Raw genomic sequence first — 19,825 nt, forward strand, 5'->3', positions numbered from 1 at the left:
CGGGGGCGGGGGGCGGGGGTGGGGGGTGGGCGGCAAAGTTAATTACCCACAGGTGTGTTGACTCAAAGCCTTTGTCATTAAGTCTGTGCTGAATAAATGCCGTGAGGGCCGCTAGTCAAGGCCTGTGGCCGCCACAACTCTACAGCTGGGGAAGGAGGCATGGGACTCTGGGAAAGGGTGGCAGTCATTTAGACCTGGAGCCAAGGGGCCAGGGGCCTGGGTAGGCAACAGAGCCGCACAGTGACCTTGCTACCCTATTTATGGGCCAGCCACCAGCTGCCCTCACACCCAGGGTCTTTCTGCAGGTGGAGCTGAAGAGCCAGGAGGCTCAAAGTCTGCAGCAGCAGCAGAACCAGTACCTGGGTCACCTGCAGCAGTATGTGGCCACCTATCAGCAGTTGACCTCTGAGAAGGAGAGGCTGCACAACCAGTTACTGCCGCAGACCCAGCTTGTGGACTGGCTGCAGCAGCAGGAAGCTCAAAGCAAAGCAGTGGCCAAGATGGGCTGCCAAGAGTTGCGGGAGACCCAGGTGAGGGAGTTGCTCAGGGCAGGGCCCTGAGGGTAACGACCTGGCAACCTCTGTGCCTTCTCACTCTCTTTCTTGGCCCCTTAGGAGCGCCTGGAAGCTATCAGCCAGCAGAACCAGCAGCCTCAGGCCCAGTTGAGCCTCATGGCTCTCCCTGCGGAAGGTACCGGAGACTGCTCACAGGAAGAGGAGAGAGCCCCAGGAGGAAGGGGGAACTGTTAGCAGCATAGGATTGAGGAGCTGAAACAGACTTTTAGAACAGCTGGTCATTATGCCAACCAGGTGTCCACACTAAGTTCAGCACCAATATGGTGACCTCCTGGGAGCAGGGGACCACCAGGTTGCCTAAGGGTGGGTGAACTGGCCCAGGTCAGAAATGGAGCAGGTCGGAACTCCCATGCCTGTTGGTAGTGGGACTGCACCTGGGCAACATATAGCAAGATCTTGGCTCTTTAAAAAATAAAGAGGCCGGGCACGGTGGCTCATGCCTGTAATCCCAGCACTTTGGGAGCCTGAGGCGGGTGGATCATGAGGTCAGGAGTTCAATCAAGACCAACCTGGCCAAGATGGTGAAGCCCCGTCTCTACTAAAAATACAAAAATTAGCCAGGTGTGGTGGCGGGCGCCTATAATCCCAGCCACTCGGGAGGCTGAGGCAGAGAATTGCTTGAACCCAGGAGGCGGAGGTTGCAGTAAGCCAAGATCACGCCAGTGCACTCCAGCCTGGAAGACAGAACGAAACTCTGTTTCAAAATAAAGAACAGCTGCTCATTCCCCACTAGGGAGGGGCTGGCCTAGGGTTACACAGTGAGGGTGGAGGCAGAGGTGGGCCCACTCTACCCTTGTTGGGTTGTCTGAGGACCTCTCTGGCCACCCCCAACAGGAGATGGACTGGACAGTGAGGAGGAGGAGGAGGTACCTCAGCCCATGCCAAGCATCCCGAAGGATCTAGAGAGCCAGAAGGCCATGGTGAGCCTGATTCCCCCTGCCCCACCTTTGCTGCCTCCCTCTGTGGTCCCTCCCAGACCCCCTTCTGCTCTTGGGTCCCTGGCCTTCTGATTTCTCTGGTCCCTCATCCCTTTCCTGGGAGCCAGTGGTCAGACACCATTTCACGTGTGACTAACAGGTGCATCCTCTGAGACCCCCCTCTGAGGCAAGGGCTGCTCTCTACCTTCCTGCCCCGTTCGTCCTGTGTATCCCCCTATAAGAATGCGTACCTCTTGCCTGCAGGTGGCATTTTTCAACTCAGCTGTAGCTAGTGCCGAGGAGGAGCAGGCATGGCTATGTGGGCAGCTGAAGGAGTGCACTGCCAGCGCCTGGCTCATCTGCTGGCCTCGGCCCAGAAGGAACCTGAGGCAGCAGCCCCAGCCCCAAGAACTGGGAGCGATTCCATGTGTGGGGAGACCCACCAGGCCCTGCAGGGGGCCATAGAGAAGCTGTAGGTGAGTCTTTCCTGGCATGGGCCAAGAAGGGTTGGGGCAGGAAGGTCGCTGCCTTAATGTGACCCCATTATTTGGCTCCAGAGCCGCTTTATGGAGCTCATGCAGGAGAAGGTGGACTTGAAGGAGAGGGTGGAGGAACTGGAACATTGCTGCATCTAGCTGTCTGGAGAGACGGACACCATCGGGGAGTGGGAAGCCAGGGCACGGCAAGGAGAGCTGCACATCGGTCAGAAGGGCCCCAGCGTCTGAGCCCTGTCCTCTTGCAGGAGAGTACGTCGCACTGTACCAGAGCCAGAGGGCAGTGCTGAAGGAGGAGCACCAGGAGAAGGAGGAGTGCATCAGCAGGCTGGCCCAGGACAAGGGAGAGGGGAAGGTAGGGCATGGAACATCTCTGTAGGGGTGGGGGGTGGGGGGTGGGGTTGGGGATGGTCTCAGGCACAGGCAGAGCAGCTGAGCACCCCTCCCTTCCAGGTGAAGCTGCTGGAGCTGGCGTTGCGGCTTGTGGACGACTGCAACAAGTGGCATGGCAGATTCCTGGCAGCTACCCAGAACCCTGCTGATGAGCCCACTCCAGGGGCCCCAGCCCCCCAGTAGCTTGGGGCTACCGACAAGCAGGGTAGTGAGCAGAGCCCTCAGGCAGGGTGGGTACACAGGAGCAGGGTAGGGCTCGCACAGCACCCTGCCTCCCTCTCTCCAAAGATCTTTGCGAGGTGAGCCTTGCCAGCAGCGGGGAGCCTGCACAAGGAGAGGCGGGGAAGGGTTCTCCCTGTGACAACCCCACTGAGCAGCAGATCATGCAGCTGCTTCATGAGATGCAGAACCTCCAGGAGCTTGGGCAGCAGCCTTTGCATTCCTTTTTTGTACCAGACTGATGAGAACGATGAGGTGAAGATCACCATCTAAAAGCCGGCCACTGTCAGCAAAACCTGGGGAAGTGGGGCTGGAGGCTCTGCCCCTAACAAGTCCCTACCACCCCTTCCCAGTTCCTACCACCCCTTCCCAGTCAATCCTTTACCCTCACAGTAGCAAGCATAAGACCCCTGTCTAATGTGGGGAGACAGGTGGAGATGAGGTGAAGATCACCATAATCTAAAAGCAGGCCACTAAATAAAAAAATAAAAATTTTTAAAAAGGTATGGGATTTTAAAAAAATGGGATTATAAAAGAAGTTATGGGATTAAAAATGTTATGGGATAAAAGAGTTTGGTATAAAAGTTATGAAGCCAGACACGGTGGCTCACGCCTGTAATCCCAGCACTTTGGGAGGCTGAGGTGGGCGGATCACCTGAGGTCCGGAGTTCGAGACCAGTCTGACCAACACGGAGAAACCCCATCTCTACTAAAAATACAAAATTAGCCAGGCGTGGTGATGCATGCCTGTAATCCCAGCTACTGGGGAGGCTGAAGCAGGAGAATTGCTTGAACCAGGGAGGCAGAGGTTGCAGTGAGCTGAGATTGTGCCATTGCACTCCAGCCTGGGCAACAAGAGTGAAACTCTGTCTCAAAAAAAAAAGTTATGAAAAGCATAAAAAAGGATAAAAATGTGATTAAAAGTGGGCCACTGTCAGCAAAGTCTGGAGAAGTGTGGGGCCAGAGGCTCCGTCCCCATCATGTCCCAGCCACCCCTTCCCAGTCACCCCTTTACCCCACAGTAGCAAAATAAGACCCGTGTCTAATCAGGGGGAGGCAAACATGCAGACCCTTTGCCACCTTGGCCAGAGCTGACTCCTTAAATTTCTGGATGATGATTATTGTTTTAAGAGTCAGAGGCTCATAGAATTGGCTTCTTTGAAGGAGGCCTGATGGCCTCCTTAACTCTCACCAAAGCAATTTTTTCCTCAGGGGGGCTCCCATTTTCTTACTCAGAGAGGCAGCTGAGGTAGGACAATGGGGCTAATGTAGACCAGGTGAGGGCACGGGCTCTGGAGTGGCCCCCCTTAGTGTACATACTATATCTGTGTAACATTTTGTATATTCCAGTGGTAGGGCCACCTCCTGTATCATACATAGCAGATATGGGTAGGAAGTTCTAATAGTTATTTGGGGCTGGAAAACTTATTTATTGATAGCATAGGACAGGGGAAGGAGGCAGAGATGGGGTCGTGGCACCATGGTGATGCGACTCCTGTTTATTTTGCTTTTTATTTTGGAATGTATTTAGCCATACACTGCTTGGCCTGGTGTGTTCCTGTTTCCCTCACTGGGTCATGGAGTTTGTGTCACTGAACAGGGAGCCCCAAAGTGAGCATGTCCAGCTGGGGTATTGGGGACCTTCCAGGCCTGTTACCTGTATGCTGCCTGGTAACACCTGGGGAATTCCACAGGAACTGCCATGGCACCTATGGGGGACCATGGGACCCTGATGGCCAACAGGCTCGGAAGCCTGATCTAGTAGTGGCAAGGAGGGCAGGTGCCAGCATCCAAGGGCACTGACTTCCATCCAGCCCAGCTGTCTTCCGTTTTGTTCCCCTGCCTCCCTTGCCTCTCTGTGCCTGGTAGCCTGTTCTGTCTGTCCCTCCAGATTGCCAGCTGCCCCACAGGCTCCCTCCAATCTGAGTTTATGGCCCTGCCCCCTAGTGGCCAGAGCCGGCTTCACAGGATGAGAGCTTGCTGAGCTCCGGAGGCTTTCCAGGAAGTGTCCCTTGGAAAGGATGTGGCCTTTTCACCGCTCCCAGTAGCACCCTAGTAATGGGTTGGCCCTTCCCCTCCCCTGAGCTCCACAGAGAACGCAACCAGCAGAGGACACATTCCCCGTGACTTAGAAATGGGTTTTATTTCCAGCCAAGGGACAGCAGGACTGGTAGAGACTGTCAGGCCACACGGCTGTCTGCACAGCACCCCCAAGCTTGTCGGGGGGCAGGAGGGATGGTAGGGACTGGCTGTCCACAGGCCAGGCATGACAGGGAGGCTCACTGGAGGTGGTGGACTTTGGATGGGGATTGTTGGGGGACAGTGTTCTCTTGTAGTTGGGTCACAAGACTCCACAAGGACAGCACGGTGACTGATTCCCAGCGCTGGAGGCGAGGCAGTCGGCCATGTGTAGGGGTGTATACATATATGTACACACACACACGTATATATATACGTATATATACATATATATACACACACATATGTATATGTATATATATGAGTATTTATAGAACAGGGCAGGGGTGTACCACAGAGGGGGCACAAGTTTTCACCAAAGGTCATGCCTGGATGTGTCAGCTCACCACTATAACAGACCATCACAGATGAAGGGGGCTGGTTTTGGGGCTAGGGGAGCCACTGTCAAGTCACAGAACAGTCGTCCAGGCAGGCTTGGAAAGGAAGGTCTCTGAGAAGAGGAGGGATCTGTTTAGAGGTAGAAGAGGGCCCTGGGGCTCTCAGGATGGGATGGATTTGCCTGACCCCATTGGCTGGCAGTTGGAGAGAAAGCAGAAAACGGGAGAGAGAAAAGCTAGGAGAGAGCTGGTAAGGCAAGCGCAACACGCTGCAGCAGTGGTGGGAGGGCCAGGGAGGGGAGGACACAAGTGTGGATGTGGCAAGATTCCTGGAAAAGAGGGGCTAGAAGGGAAAGGGGAGGAAGATGGAGGAGCCGGAGCTTCACAGATAATGCCTGGGGGCTGCGGCGGCCCTCCCCACCCCACACATGGCCTGTCACACGGCATCTAGGCAGTGCACCCACAGTCCAGACCGATACTCAGCCCTCTCGGGCTTCCCACTTGTCACCCTGTCTTCCAACCCACTGGCCCAGGGCCACCCCTCGCTTTGGGGAGCCCTACACAACAGCCACCAGGCCTGATAGACAAAGAACATTGCTTGAACCAAGAGGATGAAGCTAAAAGGGATGCATGGCTGGAGGGAGTGTCCGAGTCCTCTCTGGGCAGTCAGAAAGCCCAGGACCCTGTGAAGGGACCCTGGGAGAAGCAGAAAGGGCAGGCAGCCAGATGCCAGTGGCCATAGATTTACAAGTCTAAGAGGGGAGCCTCAGCTGGTTGGGGGGCTACAGGTCATAGATGAGGCTGGGCCCTTCCTGCCGGGAAAAGAAGAGAGAGTCAGTGGTGGGGGAAGCCTGGCTGGAGCTCAGCCAAGCCAGCAGGCACTGTCGTCCCCTTGGCTGAATAGCATAGGCGACCCCTAGGAGCAACAGGCCAAGGTGCCTGAGCGCACTAGCTGGCTATGGTCCTTCAGCTGGGGCCAGGGACACTGCCTTCAGTCACACGCTAGCAGGTATGACGGTACCCGGGAGGGAGGCAAGACCCCACACTAGCAGGTATGACAGTACCCAGGAGGGAGGCAAGACCCCATCTCTACTAAGAGAAAAAAAAATGACTGGGCTCAGTGGCTCAAGCCTATAATCCCAACACGTTGGGAGGCTGAGGTGGGTGGATCACCTGAGATCAGGAGTTCAAGACCAGCCTGGGCAACATGGTGAAACCCCATCTCTACTAAAAATACAAAAATTAGCTGGGCACAGTGGCACGTGCCTGTAATCCCAGCTACTTGGGAGGCTGAGGCAGGATAATCACTTGAACCTGGGAGGTGGAGGTTACAGTGAGCTGAGATCGTGCCACCGCACTCCAGCCTGGGCGAGAAGGGTGAAACTCTGTCTCAAAGTTAAAAAAAAATTAATAAATCTTTAAAAATTAGGCAGGTGTGGTGGTGCACACCTGTGGTTCCAGCTACTTAGGAGGCTGAGGTGGGAAGATTGCTTGAGCCCAGGAGGTTGAGGCTGCAGTGAGCCATGATTGTGCCACTGCACTCCAGCCTGGGCAACAGAGCAAGACCATGCCTAAAAATAAATAAAAAATAATTTAAAAAATTGAGAAAGATAGGAGGAGGGCGATTGCATCTTGATTTTCTCTAAACTTTAATTGAAACTGAGCTTTTCCTTCCATGGTGAATGTTGCTAGGAACAAACCTCATTAGTGTTAGCAGCACCTGTTACTTTGTTACCAACAGAAATCACAGATATTTTCATATTACACTGCAGCTGTTGCAGACATCTTGAGATAGCATTTTTGCTCATCATTACCTCAAAATTATAGTAATTAGACCCAACTTTGGATCTTGTTATTTAATGTGCCAATAAAGCATATCATGTAATATCACAAATATTTTCATAAACTTTATTTTGATATAATTTATTTCCATTGCTCTCTGTATTTTGTGCACTTAAAAAAAAATCTATTCTGAGCAGTCCATGGGCTTCCTCAGATACCAAGGAAGTCCATGGCACAAAAAGACTAAGGAGGCCGGGCGCGGTGGCTCACACCTGTAATCCCAGCACTTTGGGAGGCCGAGGTGGGCGGATCACAAGGTCAGCAGATCAAAACCATCCTGGCTAACACAGTGAAACCCCGTCTCTACTAGAAATACAAAAAATTAGCCGGGCATGGTGGCGGGTGCCTGTAGTCCCAGCTATTTTGGAGGCTGAGGCAGGTGAATGGCATGAACCCGGGAGGTGGAGCTTGCAGTGAGCTGAGATTGCGCCACTGCACTCCAACCTGGGCGACAGAGCAAGACTCCGTCTCAAAAAACAAACAAACAAAAAGCTAAGGATGCTGGGGTCTAACCCAGAGTAGGTTTGCTGCCAAAGTGAGGTCCTGGAAGCATTCAAATGCAAAGAAATATGTTTCTGTGATTTTCCATGAGGCACTCTCTCTCCCCCTCCCTTTCAGGTAGGATACTTTTATGGGCAGAACCTGGTCATTTTCCTAAGAAGACGAAGGCTCTGTGTACAAAAAGGGGCAGAGCCCAGGATGGCTGTGGACCAGAGGTGAAGATTCCAAAGTCAGACAAATAAGGGGGGTATCTCTTTATAATCAGCAGAAGTGTGAGACTGAGAGGGGGCAAGGCCCAGGTGAGCTCCATGAATAAGGGTTGGGGTAGGAAGGTAGAGGGACAATCCTGGGAATTGGAGGTTGCAATGAGAATCTGAGATTGTGCCACTGCACTCCAGCCTGAGTGACAGAGCGAGACCCTGTCTCTGACAAACAAACAAAGAGGCTTCCCTGGAGCTCTTTAGTTATTTACAACATTTTACAAAACAATGTAGGTAAAGAATAAGGCTCATCTATAATCAGAGAAACAAAGGCTACAGCTGCCTAGGTTATAACTACCCTTTGTTTTTTGACTCAGGTGCTGTAATCACATTCCTTTAAGGCTAAGAATATTTTAAAGTTCCAACAATTCATATTTGGAGTTATTTTCTTTTTTAAAAAACTGAGACAGGGTCTTTCTTTGATACCCAGGCTGAACTGCAGTGGCATGATCTCAACTCACTGCAGCCTGTGAGATCAAGTGATCCTCCTGCCTCAGCCTCCCCAGTAGTTGGGACCTCAGGTGTGAGCCACCACACCTAACTAATTTTTTTATTGTTTGTAGAGACTAGGTTTCACCATATTGCCCAGGCTGGTCTTCAACTCCTGAGCTCAAGCAATCCTCCCGCCTCATTCTCTCAGAGTGGTGGGATTACAGGCATGGGCCACCACGTACAGCCAGTTACTTATTTTCACAGTGGAAAGTTTCTTTGAGCCAAGTTTGAGAACTGCAACCCTGAAGACATAGATTTAAGTTTCCTTGAATGTATGTTCCAACTAGCAGCAGCTACAATTGATTTGTTTTGTTGGTTTTTTGGGGTTTTATTGAGACAGTGTCTCGCTGTCGCCCAAGCTGGAGTGCAGTGGCGTGATCATTGCTCACTGCAGCCTTGACCTGCCGGACTCAAGCAATCCTCCCTCCTCAGCCTCCTAAGTAGCTGGGTCTACAGGCTCAAACCACCACTCCTGGCTAATTTTTGTATTATTTTTATAGAGTCAGGCAGGGTTTCACCATATTGCCCAAGCTGGTCTTGAACCCCTGGGCTCAAGAAATCCACCCACCTCAGCCTCCCAAAGTGCTGGGATTACAGGGAGGAGCCAACAAACCTGGCCTGGCCACAAGTGGGTTTTTAAAGGAAAAGAGGGCCGGGCACGGTGGCTCATGCCTGTAATCCCAGCACTTTGGGAGGCCGAGGCAGGTGGATCACTTCAGGTCAGGAGTTTGAGACCAGCCTGGTCAACATAGTGAAACTCCCTCTTTACTAAAAGTACAAAAAAAATTTTAGCTAGATATGCTGGTGGGCACCTGTAATCCCTGCTACTCGGGAGGCTGAGGCAGGAGAATTGCTTGAACCTGGGAGGCGGAGGTTGTGGTGAGCCAAGATCCCACCATTGCACTCCAGCCTGGGCAACAAGAGTGAAACTCCATCTCAAAGTTCTTAAATTGCTTACCAAGAATTTACATTGGTTCATTAAAATAACATAAGCAATTTATTGGCTATATGTTGCTCTTTGTATCAGAAATTCCAGGAACATGAAGATAGTGAATGAGGGTACACTGTGCAACTTGTGGTAGCATTTTAAGTAATTTGGGCCAGGCTGGGTGGCTCACACCTGTAATCCCAGCACTTGGGGAGGCTGAGGCGGGCGGATTACTTGAGGTCAGGAGTTGGAGACCAGCCTGGCCAACATGAGGAAACCCTGTCTCTACCTAAAAATACAAAAATTAGCCAGGCGTGGTGGCATGTGCCTGTAGTCCCATCTACTTGGGAGGCTGAGGTAGGAGAATCACTTAAACCTGGGAAACGGAGGTTGCAGTGAGCCGAAATCACACCATTGCATTCCAGTCTGGGCATCGCAGTGAGACTCTGTCTCAAAACAAAAAAACAAAACAAACAAAAAAATTTTTAAGTAATTTGTTAGTCTGGAAACTACAGGGTAAGAGATAAAAAAACAAAATGCCTTTAAAGAACCCTAGACATGGGTGGGGGAATGTGACTTATGTCTTATTCTCATGTCTCTCGGGGTCTAATACATTTTACATACCTCACATTTTCCAGACTGCTCTGAGCTACTTTTCTCATAGTCATTCTGTTTTCTCCAATTTAATATTAAAGTTATCTAAAAACCCTTAAAAACAAAACTTATAAGATCTCTTACTCCAGTCAAGTAAAGAATACTTTGTAAATCTTACATCATAGAGCAGCCATCATTTCTATTTATCTCTCATCCTTTAAAATATGCTATTTTCAGGCCAGGCATGCTCGCTCACACCTGTAATCCCAGCACTTTGGGAGGCCGAGGCAGGCAGATCACCTGAGGTCAGGAGTTCGAGACCAGCCTGGCCAACATGGCGAAACCCCGTCTCTACTAAAAATACAAAAAATTAGCTGGGCATGGTGGTGCTCTCCTGTTGTCGCAGCTACTCAGGAGGCTGAGGCAGGAGAATCGCCCAGTAGGCAGAGGTTGCTGTGAGCCTAGATTGCGCCACTGCACTGCAGCCTGGGCGACAGAACTAGACTCCATCTCAAAAAAAAACAAAAAAACAAATGCTCTTTCCATCTGGTCTCTCCTGTTTATCCGCCCTTTCTCATTTAAGCTTCTTTTTCCTTTCCTCATGACTTACATACCCTTTGATCAAGATTATTCTTGTTCTTGGCTTCAGCTACCACGATTCGTAAGCCGGAATTTCCACCCAAAACTATAACCTTACAAAATTTCCACTGAAAAATCCTCAGAAAGCCTTAACAGCAAGAAATTCAACAGGATCTTATCTCCAAAACTGCCTGTCCAACTATATTACTTAACTAGTGGCGTGCCCCGAGCAAAAACCTCAATTACCTTCAATGTTTATCCTTGATTTAATCTCTGGCATGTGTCCTTTACCTTCTTTCACCTCTACTGATACTGTCTTACCTCTCACCTGAAATAATGCCACCACCTTCTCAATGCCCTTTCTGCCTCCATTCTGTTCTCCATCCTCTGAACTGACAGCATAATTGTCTGTTAGAAAAATATTTACTTTTCTAACTCAGAAATATGAACATCTTCCCCAATTAACCCATCATAGAGGTCTTCAGGACTCACTATTTCCTATAAAATGACGTCTATATATTTACATTTACAATCTCATCTCCCTCCAACTTTTTTTTTTTTTTTTTTGAGACGGAGTTCCGCTCATGTTGCCTAGGCTAGAGTGCAGTGGTGCAGTCTTGGCTCACTACAACCTCCATCTCTTGGGTTCAGGCAATTCTTCTCCCTCAGCCTCCCAAGTAGCTGGGATTACAGGCACCCGCCACCATGCCCAGCTAATTTTTTGTATTTTTAGTAGAGACAGAGTTTCACCATGTTGGCCAGGCTGGTCTCGAACTCCTGACCTCAAGTGATCCACCAGCCTCGGCCTCCCAAAGTGTTGGGATTATAGGCCTGAGCCACCACGCCCGGCCTAAGCTCATTTTATAGTCTTGTGCTGGTGAATGTTTAACAACTAGATCTCTAGGGGGAAAAAACCCTGCTTTCTATGTTGTAAATACTGTCATCATGGCTGATTTCAAACTACCCTTGTGGACAAAAAGAATCAAAGTCTATAAACTATTTGAAGAAATTTATTCTGAGCGAAATATGAGTGACCGTGGCCCATGACACAGCGCTCAGGAGGTCCTGAGAACATGTGCCCAAGGTGGTAGGAGTGCAGCTTGGTTTTATACATTTTAGGGAGGCACAGACATCAATCAAATACATTTAAGAAATACACTGGTTTGGCCGTGTGTGGTGGCTCACGCCTGTAATCCCAGCAGTTTGGGAGGCTGAAGCGGGCGGATCATGAGGTCAGGAGATCGAGACCTACTGGCCAATATGGTGAAACCTCGTCTCTAATAAAAATACAAAAATTAGCCGGCCGTGGTGGTGCACACCTGTAATCCTAGCTACTCAGGAGGCTGAAGCAGGAGAATCGCTTGAACCCTGGAGGCGGAGGTTGCAATGAGCCGAGATCGTACCACTGGACTCCAGCCTGGGTGACAGAGGGAGACTCGTCTCAAAAAAAAAAAAAAAAAAAAAAAAAAAAAAAAAAAAAAAACATTCTGAGGAAATGAATAAGGGAAGTAGGACATGGAAGGAAAAATCAGCGACGGGTCAGCGATGGAGGCTGGAACGACACCAGCAGAGGGAAGGAGGGAGGATTAAGGCCAAGAAGGTTGGTATATTGGGAGTCAAGGGCCCTGTGTCGCGAGGGCTAAGAGGGACCCTGGCGCTAGGGATGTAAACCTCCCGCCCCCACCCAGAGCCCGCCCAGAGCCCGCCCAGAGCCGGCGTTGGCCCCGCCCCGCCTCGTGCCGGCCCCGCCTGGAGCCGCCCCGCCCCCGCCCTCCCCCGAGTCTCTTAGGTGATGCTGCAGCCAAGATGGCGCCCGCGGCGGCCGTGGCGGCCTGAGAGCGATGCTCCGGCTTCTCCGCGGTGGCTGTGGCCTTGGCCGGGGCTTCGGGTCTCTCCCGGTCGTGAGCGATCAGCGCCTCTCCTCCGGCCGGGCTAGCCGGGACAGAGAGGAGACGGCCACGAAGAGAGGAGGCAGTGAGCAACAGGACGAGAGCGCGGCGCCTCCAGTCTCGGCACCATGGCCGGGATCATCAAGAAACAAATCCTGAAGCACCTCTCCAGGTCAGTGAGCGCCGCGGATGTCGGCGCCAGTCGGCCTCCGCCCCAGCCCGCACTGGAGTCAGCCTGCGGCTTCGGTAGCGGCGGCGCCTGGCGGCTGTGCGGGAGGCGACCTTCGGACTTCCCCGCTCTGGCGAGGGCAGAGGTCGCGGCCCTGGATCTCTTGTCACCGGCGGCGCCGGGGGCTGGCCTCACGAGTCGACCCCTGACGCGTCCTCTCCCAGGGCGGGCGCGCGGAGGAGCGCGGAGTGCGGAGCGCGGCGGGCTGGGATCGCTCCCGGCGCGGCGTCTGGGGGCGTCCCGGGTCCGCTCTGTGCGGTACTGAGCGGAGGTTGGAGGTTGCCTGGCGTCACCCAGGTGTCTGGTTAATGTGCTGGGCTCTAACTCGCGCTCGGTGCTCCTTCCCCTTGGAGCAGAGTGGTTCCGTTAACCGAGGGCTTCTGGCGCGGTGTGGACTCTCAGTGGAGGCTATGTTCTCAGTGAAACGTTAACCTTGTGATTGTTCTGAATTCCTCCCACCTTGGCGTTCCCGCTCTGAGGCATCAGAGGGTGTGCCTGTTTGCACAGCTAGGATTTGTTTTAGGTAAATAAGCAGAGTTCGCAGCTTTGGCAAGTTCTTTCTGGAGTCCTATGAGACCCACATGATTATTACTGAACATTTTTTTGTTGTTGTTTTTTGCTCTTTTTCTTCTGCAACTCTAAAATTCAGGGAGTTAACATCTGTGGTGATTAAACCCAAGACATGTCATTCTCTCCATTTCATAACGCGGTTTTAGTCAGAAACATGACTCAGTAAAGCTGGCAGTTTGTTACTGCTCTTGGCTTCTCCGTGTTTGTCTCAAGACACAGGCTAAATGTATGATCTTGTTCCAAGTTGTTACCAGCGAACTCAAAGCCCTTGGTTAGGATCCCTTTCTGTTCGATTTGTAAGTTAATTTTAACTAATTTTGGGAAGACACTTGGGTATGATGATAGACTTGTATAGTAAACATAATTCTTGATTCCCCAGATTGTCTTATACCACAGGTTATATATTGGGAACAGAATTCCTACTTCTGTGATTCAGCAAATATTTTCCTCACTTATAATACTGAATAAGATATAGCACTTTTCTTAAAAGTAGCAAAGTATAGCAGCGTGTGTGTGTGTACATATATATACATATATACACACATATATATATACACATACATATATATGTGTATATATGTAGTATTTTTTTAGTAGAGACTGGGTTTCACCATGTTGGCCAGGCTGGTCTTGAACTCCCAACCTCAGATGATCTGCCCTCTTTGGCCTCCCAGAGTACTGAGATTACAGGTGTGAGCCACCACACCCTGCATGAGTATGTATTTCTTAATGTTATCACTCATTGGAAAGTTTCTTTTAAAATTATGTATATGGTCCAATCCTGAACTATCTTATTTTGGAAGGTTTTATCTATTTTTAATTTATGTCCTCCAGCCTTTCTCATACCCAGCTCCACAAGAAAATATAGATCTGCAGAAAATGATTTGAATGCCTATTTTCTCACTCGTCCAACGATGATGCTGCATAGCTAGTACCACTCTAGATGCTTAGAGGAAAAGTTAATTCAATCAACAAATAGTGCATTAGAGTTTAATTCTTTTATAGAACTCCATTTGAGAGGGGCTCTTAAAAATTAAGAGCATGCATACCAAAGTATAATAAAAAAATTAAGAACAAAGATGTAATGGCTTACTGCATGAGATAGAAAACACCCATATATTGAAAATTGAGTCCTTAGGGCTAGTTTTTATTTTATTTTTTATTTATATCTTTTTTATTTTTTGAGACAGAGTCTCACTCTGTCTCCCAGGTTGGAGTGCAGTGGCATGATCTCGGCTCACTGCAAGCTCTGCCTGCCGGGTTCACGCCATTCTCCTGCCTCAGCCTCCTGAGTAGCTGGGACTACAGGTGCCCACCACCACGCCCGGCTAATTTTTTGTATTTTACAAAATACAAAGAGACGGGGTTTCACCGTGTTAGCCAGGATGGTGTCGATCTCCTGACCTCGTGATTCCACCCGCCTCGGCCTCCCAAAGTGCCGGGATTACAGGCGTGAGCCACCGCGCCCAGCTATTTATATCTTTTTTAAGACGGAGTTTGGCTCTTGTTGCCCAGACTGGAGTGCAATGGCACGATCTCGGCTCACCGCAGCCTCCACCTCCTGGGTTCAATCAATTCTCCTGCCTCAGCCTCCCGAGTAGCTGGGATTACAGGCATGCGCCACCACGCCTGGCTAATTTTGTATTTTTACAAAATGAGGATTTTTTTTTTTTTCAGAGATGAGTTTTTGGGACACTTGAGTTTTTAGTTATTTCATATTTCAAAACATCCTTAACTCAGGTGACTAAAGAGTTCGAGACCAGTCTGACCAACACGGTGAAACCCTGTCTTTACTAAAAATACAAAATTAGCCGGGCGTGGTGGCGCATGCCTGTAATCTCAGCTACTTGGGAGGCTGAGGCAGGAGAATTGCTTGAGCCCGGGAGGCGGAAGTTGCAGTGAGCGGAGATCAGGCCATTGCACTCCAGCCTGGGCAACAAGAGCGGAACTCCATCTCAAAAAAAAAAAAAAGAAAAAAGAAAAAAAAGAAAAGCTATCTGATATGGCCATAGAAGTGAGTTGCTGAAGAAAAGTTAAGGTGCATATAATTGGAGATCAATACTGCTAGGTCTAAAATCTTTCCAGTACTGACCATTCCTAAAAGGAAATGCAGTGTAGCTTATTTAGTCTGCCAGACATTATTTTTTCAAATGCTAACTTCACATCATTACTGATAGACTAATATTTGTATCATAAACTTTTATGGTAAAGCTCAGTAAATAATTTTTGAGAATTTATGTATTTAACGTTTTTGAGCACATATATATATGCCACATAGTGGGCATTAGAGATACAAAGATGAGTAAGACATGGCTTCAGTTTGTGGGAAGCTTCAGTGATTCCTATTCTAATATAAGAAGCATGAGTAGGATCACTAACTGTAACCTGTTTCTAAATTGGACTACTTGTCTCATTGCAGGTGATGTGAAAAAGGAATAAAAAATAAAAAAAATTGTATTGCCATATGAAATTTGTTAGATTTTGCAACTGGGAAAAAACTGACTTAAATATTGTTTTTTGGATTATAAATTTACTTGAGTAGGTTTGAGGTGTTTTTTTTTTTTTTTTTTTGAGACAGAGTCTCGCTATGTCGCCCAGGCTGGAGTGCAATGGAGCAATCTCAGCTCACTGCAACCTCCGCCTCCTGGGTTCAAGCAATACTCCTGCCTTAGCCTCCTGAGTACCTAGGATTACAGGCATGCGCCACCACACCCAGCTAATTTTTGTATTTTTAGTAGAGATGGGGTTTCACCATGTTGGCTGTTCTCGAACTCCTGACCTTGTGATCCACTCACCTTGGCCTCCCAAAGTGCTGGGATTACAGGCATGAGCCACCGTGCCTGGCTGACAGTATTCACTTTTAATAATCTCTAATAATGTGGATTTTGACACTGTATATACTAGTTGCTTATTTAAAATAATTTAATGAGTGCCTGCCTTGTACCAAATATTGTACCATACTGCTGGGGATGTAGCAGTTAACACACTAGGCAAAGATCCCTGCCCTCGTGGAGTTTACGTTTTAATCAGAAACAGATAGTACATAAATAGGTGAAATACTATGTAAGTACAGTATATCAGTGTGTTAAATGCTACTGAAAAAGTAACACAGGGAAAGGGGATGAGAAGTACAATAAATTGGGGATGGAGTTTGCAATTTTAAATCTGGTGATTGGGAAGGCTTAATTAACAAAGCAATATTTGAGGCCGGGTGTGGTGGCTCACATCTGTAATCCCAGCACTTTGGGAGGCTGAGGCGGGCAGATCACTTCAGGCCAGGAGTTTGAGACCAGCCTGGCCAACATGGTGAAATCCTGTCTCTACTAAAAATACCGAAATTGGCCGAGCGTGGTGGTGCACACCTGTAGTCTCAGCTACTAGAGAGGCTGAGATGGGAGAATTGCTTGAGCCCAGGAGGCAGAGGTTGCAGTGAACTGTGATAGCACCACTACACTCCAGCCTGCAGAGTGAGACCCTGTCTCGAAAAAAAAAAGCAATATTTGAGAAGAGACCTGAGAGAGATAGTGGGAACAAATGCAAAGGGTCCAGAACTGGGAACTTGTTTGATATTTTAGAAACATACGAAGGCCACCAATATAAGTGGAGAGAGTAAAGTGAGAAGAGGAAGATGCGATCAAAGAGAAAACAAGGGCCAGATCATGTGGGACCTTGTAGTGACTTTGACTTTTACTCTGAGATTGGAAGCCACTGGAATGCCTTGAGCCAAGGATCACTCTGGCAGCCATGTGGGAATTAAATAATAGAAGCACAAGGGCAGAAACAGGAACCCAATTAAGAGACGTTAACTATTCAGGTGAGAGAGAAATTGGACTGAACGAAGGCAGATGCAGTGGAGTTGTTGAGATAGTGATAGTCAGGTTCTAGATGTATTTTGAAGGTAGAGACAGGATTGACCAACAGGTAAGATGTGGATTGATAGAGAAGAGAGGAGAGCAGTAATGGGTGACCATCCAGTGTTTGACATAAGCAACATAAGCAATGGAAAAGGTGGAATTGCTGTTAACAAAATCGGAAAATTGGAGAAGACTGCAGGAGGAGCCAGCTTATGGGAGAAGATCAGGAGTTTGTTTTGGATATGTTAAGTTGGATGAAAGTTAGATTTTTTTTTTTTTTTTTTTTTTTTGAGACGGATTCTCGTTCTGTCACCCAGGCTGGAGTGCAGTGGCACAATCTCAGCTCACTGCAACCCCTGCCTCCTGGGTTCAAGTGATTCTCCTGCCTCAGCCTCCCGAGTGGCTGGGATTACAGGCAGCCACCACCATCTTTGGCTAATTTTTTTTTTAAATTTTTTTATTTTTAGTAGACATGGGGTTTTACCATGTTGGCCAGGCTGGTCTCAAACTCCTGACCTCAAGTGATCCACCTGCCTCAGCTTCCCAAAGTGCTTGGGATTACAGGCCTGAGCCACTGGGCCCAGCCCGAATGTTAGATATTTAACTGGAGATGTCTTCCCTTTTATTTGTAATCTAATTTAGACTATACATGTTTTAGTCTGACAACAATGGAAGTATGTTTGTGGTTATCCTTTAGCTTATGCAATAAATAATTACTGGGAAGTGAATTGTGAGTTGAATTTTCAGGGGTGGATTTTTTGCTATTGTTTTTTTTTTTTTTTTACTTTTAAGTACATGCACTACAGTAGTCCTCCTCCATGGGCAGCACATTTCAAGACCCCCAGTGGATGCCTGAAACTGCAGATAGTACTGAACAATATGTATATTGTGTTTTTTTCTTTATGTACATCCCTCTGGTAAAGTTTAATTTATATATTAGTCATGGTCAGAGATTAACAAAAACTAATACGAAATAGAAAAATTATAACAATATCTGTATATTGTAATAAAAGTTATGTGAATGTGATCTCTCTCTTTCTCAGACTATCGTACTATACCACAGATAACTGAGACCGTAGAAAGGGAAATCTTGGGTAAGGGAGGACTACTGTATACAGCAGGTGTCTTTCTCTTTCATATTAATTTCCAACTAAAACTGGATACTGATTCTTGTTGGGTGCTTGGTCTAGGAGATGTTGCAATATTAGCATACTAGAATCCTGGAATCAGAAGGGATTTGTTCCTATCTCAGAGAAGGAAATTATTAAAACATTGACGTTTGTGACTTGTCCAAGGTCTCACAGATAGTGTTGAATGGTAAAGTCACTGATCCAGTACTCTTTTCATTGATTTTTCTGTGCTGCCTATTAAGGTGTTTCCTACTCGCCCCCACCCCACCTCAACAGTTTGCTTTTCTTTTTGCCCAGTTTTCAACACTACTCTTGTTTTACCATCCTGCTGTAGTATCCCTTAGGAGATTCTTTTATGACTTGAGAATCATTTGACTCTGCAGTCCTTTGAAGTTAGAGGAACATAATGTTTTGACTCAGCATTTCTTGAAAGTTGGGGGATGTCTCAGGCCATTTTGTGTTGCTATAAAAGATTATGGGGCTGGGTAATTTATTTTAAAAGAGAGGTTTTATTATTTATTTATTTCATTTATTTATTTATTTTGAGACAGAGTCTCACTCTGTTGCCAGGCTGGAGTGCAGTGGCGTGATCTCAGCTCACTGCAAGCTCCGCCTCCTGGGTTCATGCCATTCTCCTGCCTCAGCCTCCCGAGTAGCTGGGACTACAGGCACCCGCCACCACCCCCGGCTAAATTTTTTTATTTTTGTAGAGACAGGGTTTCACCATGTTAGCTAGGATGGTCTCGATCTCCTGACCTCATGATCCGCCTGCCTCGGCCTCCCAAAGTGCTGGGATTACAGATGTGAGCCACCGCGCCCAGCCTATTTATTTATTTTTGAGACAGAGTTTACTCTGTTGCTCAGGCTGGAGAACAGTGGCACAATCTCAGCTCACTGTAACCTCCACCTCTCAGGCTTAAGCAATTCTTATGCCTCAGCCTCCCGAGTAGCTGGGATTACAGTCATGTGCCACCACACCTGGCTAATTTTTGTATTTTTAGTAGAGATGGGGTTTCACCGTGTTGGCTAGGCTGGTCTCAGATTCCTGGCCTCAAGTGATCCACCTGCCTTGGCCTCCCAAAGTGCTGGGATTACAGGCGTGAGTCACTGCACCCGGCCAAAAAAGAGGTATATTTATAAAGAAAAGAGGTTTATTTAGCTCATGGTTCTACTGGCTGAGAAGTTCAAGGGCATGGTGCTGGCTTCCAGATAGGGCTTTTATGCTGCATGACAACATAGTGGAGAAGGTAAGGGGAAGCAAACACTTGAAGAGGGGAGAGCCTGAGGGATGTTCTGGCTTTATAACAACCTATTCGTGTGGGAACTACTTTATTTTCTGTGAGAGCTTACTACTGCAAGAACAATACCAAGCCATTTATGAAGACTCTGCCCCCATGACCCAAACACTTCCTACTAGGTGCCACCTCTCAACACTGTCACATTTGGGATCAGATTTCAACATGAATTTTGGTGGGGACAAATAAACCATATTCAGACTCTAGCAGGAAAACGTAATTTGTCTTTTTTTTTCTTTTCTTTTTTTGAATAATTTTCCTTTTTTGCAGTATTACACTTTGCTTTAGTACTGCAGTTTAAACACTTTTTAAATAAGTTGATCTCTTATCAAATACATGTGTTTTAAATTCTGCATATTGTATGCTTAGGATGAATAATTTTTTTAACAGTGGGTGTGGCTGGGCGCGGTGGTTCACACCTGTAATCCCAGCACTTTGGGAGGCCAAGGCGGGTAGATCACCTGAGGTCAGGAGTTCGAGACCAGCCT

General features: G+C 48.2%; 2 protein-coding genes across 5 annotated transcripts in view; both read left to right on the forward strand.

Annotated features, from left to right (window-relative positions):
- The first annotated feature begins 40 nt into the window (after nt 1-40).
- On the forward strand, nt 41-3,100 carry LOC115830428 (golgin subfamily A member 2-like). The gene is made up of 6 exons (XM_030819752.1): nt 41-530; nt 615-690; nt 1,410-1,495; nt 1,757-1,968; nt 2,235-2,341; nt 2,440-3,100. The coding sequence occupies exons 1-4, from the start codon at nt 261-263 to the stop codon at nt 1,955-1,957; spliced, it is 633 nt and encodes a 210-aa protein (XP_030675612.1). The 5' UTR covers nt 41-260; the 3' UTR covers nt 1,958-1,968; nt 2,235-2,341; nt 2,440-3,100.
- Nucleotides 3,101-12,148: 9,048 nt separating this feature from the next.
- The window catches only part of UHRF1BP1L (UHRF1 binding protein 1 like), a 104,057-nt gene continuing 96,380 nt past the window's right edge, over nt 12,149-19,825 (forward strand). For 2 of the 4 annotated variants that reach the window (XM_030819754.1, XM_030819757.1), the window contains exon 1: nt 12,149-12,431. In XM_030819754.1, the coding sequence (XP_030675614.1) occupies nt 12,388-12,431 (44 nt within the window). In that variant the 5' untranslated portion in view covers nt 12,149-12,387. The remainder of the gene's footprint in view (nt 12,432-19,825) is intronic. The other 2 variants (XM_030819755.1, XM_030819753.1) reach the window with 1 other exon arrangement.

Source organism: Nomascus leucogenys, chromosome 10, assembly GCF_006542625.1.
Source record: "Nomascus leucogenys isolate Asia chromosome 10, Asia_NLE_v1, whole genome shotgun sequence".
Taxonomy (NCBI): domain Eukaryota; kingdom Metazoa; phylum Chordata; class Mammalia; order Primates; family Hylobatidae; genus Nomascus; species Nomascus leucogenys.

Bases quoted from the DNA above. Each gene is read 5' to 3' on its own strand.
- LOC115830428 (XM_030819752.1), top strand. From the start codon at position 261: ATGGGCCAGCCACCAGCTGCCCTCACACCCAGGGTCTTTCTGCAGGTG. The intron at 531-614 runs GTGAGGGAGTTG...TTGGCCCCTTAG, and splicing joins AAGAGTTGCGGGAGACCCAG to GAGCGCCTGGAAGCTATCAG. The intron at 1,496-1,756 runs GTGAGCCTGATT...TCTTGCCTGCAG, and splicing joins TAGAGAGCCAGAAGGCCATG to GTGGCATTTTTCAACTCAGC.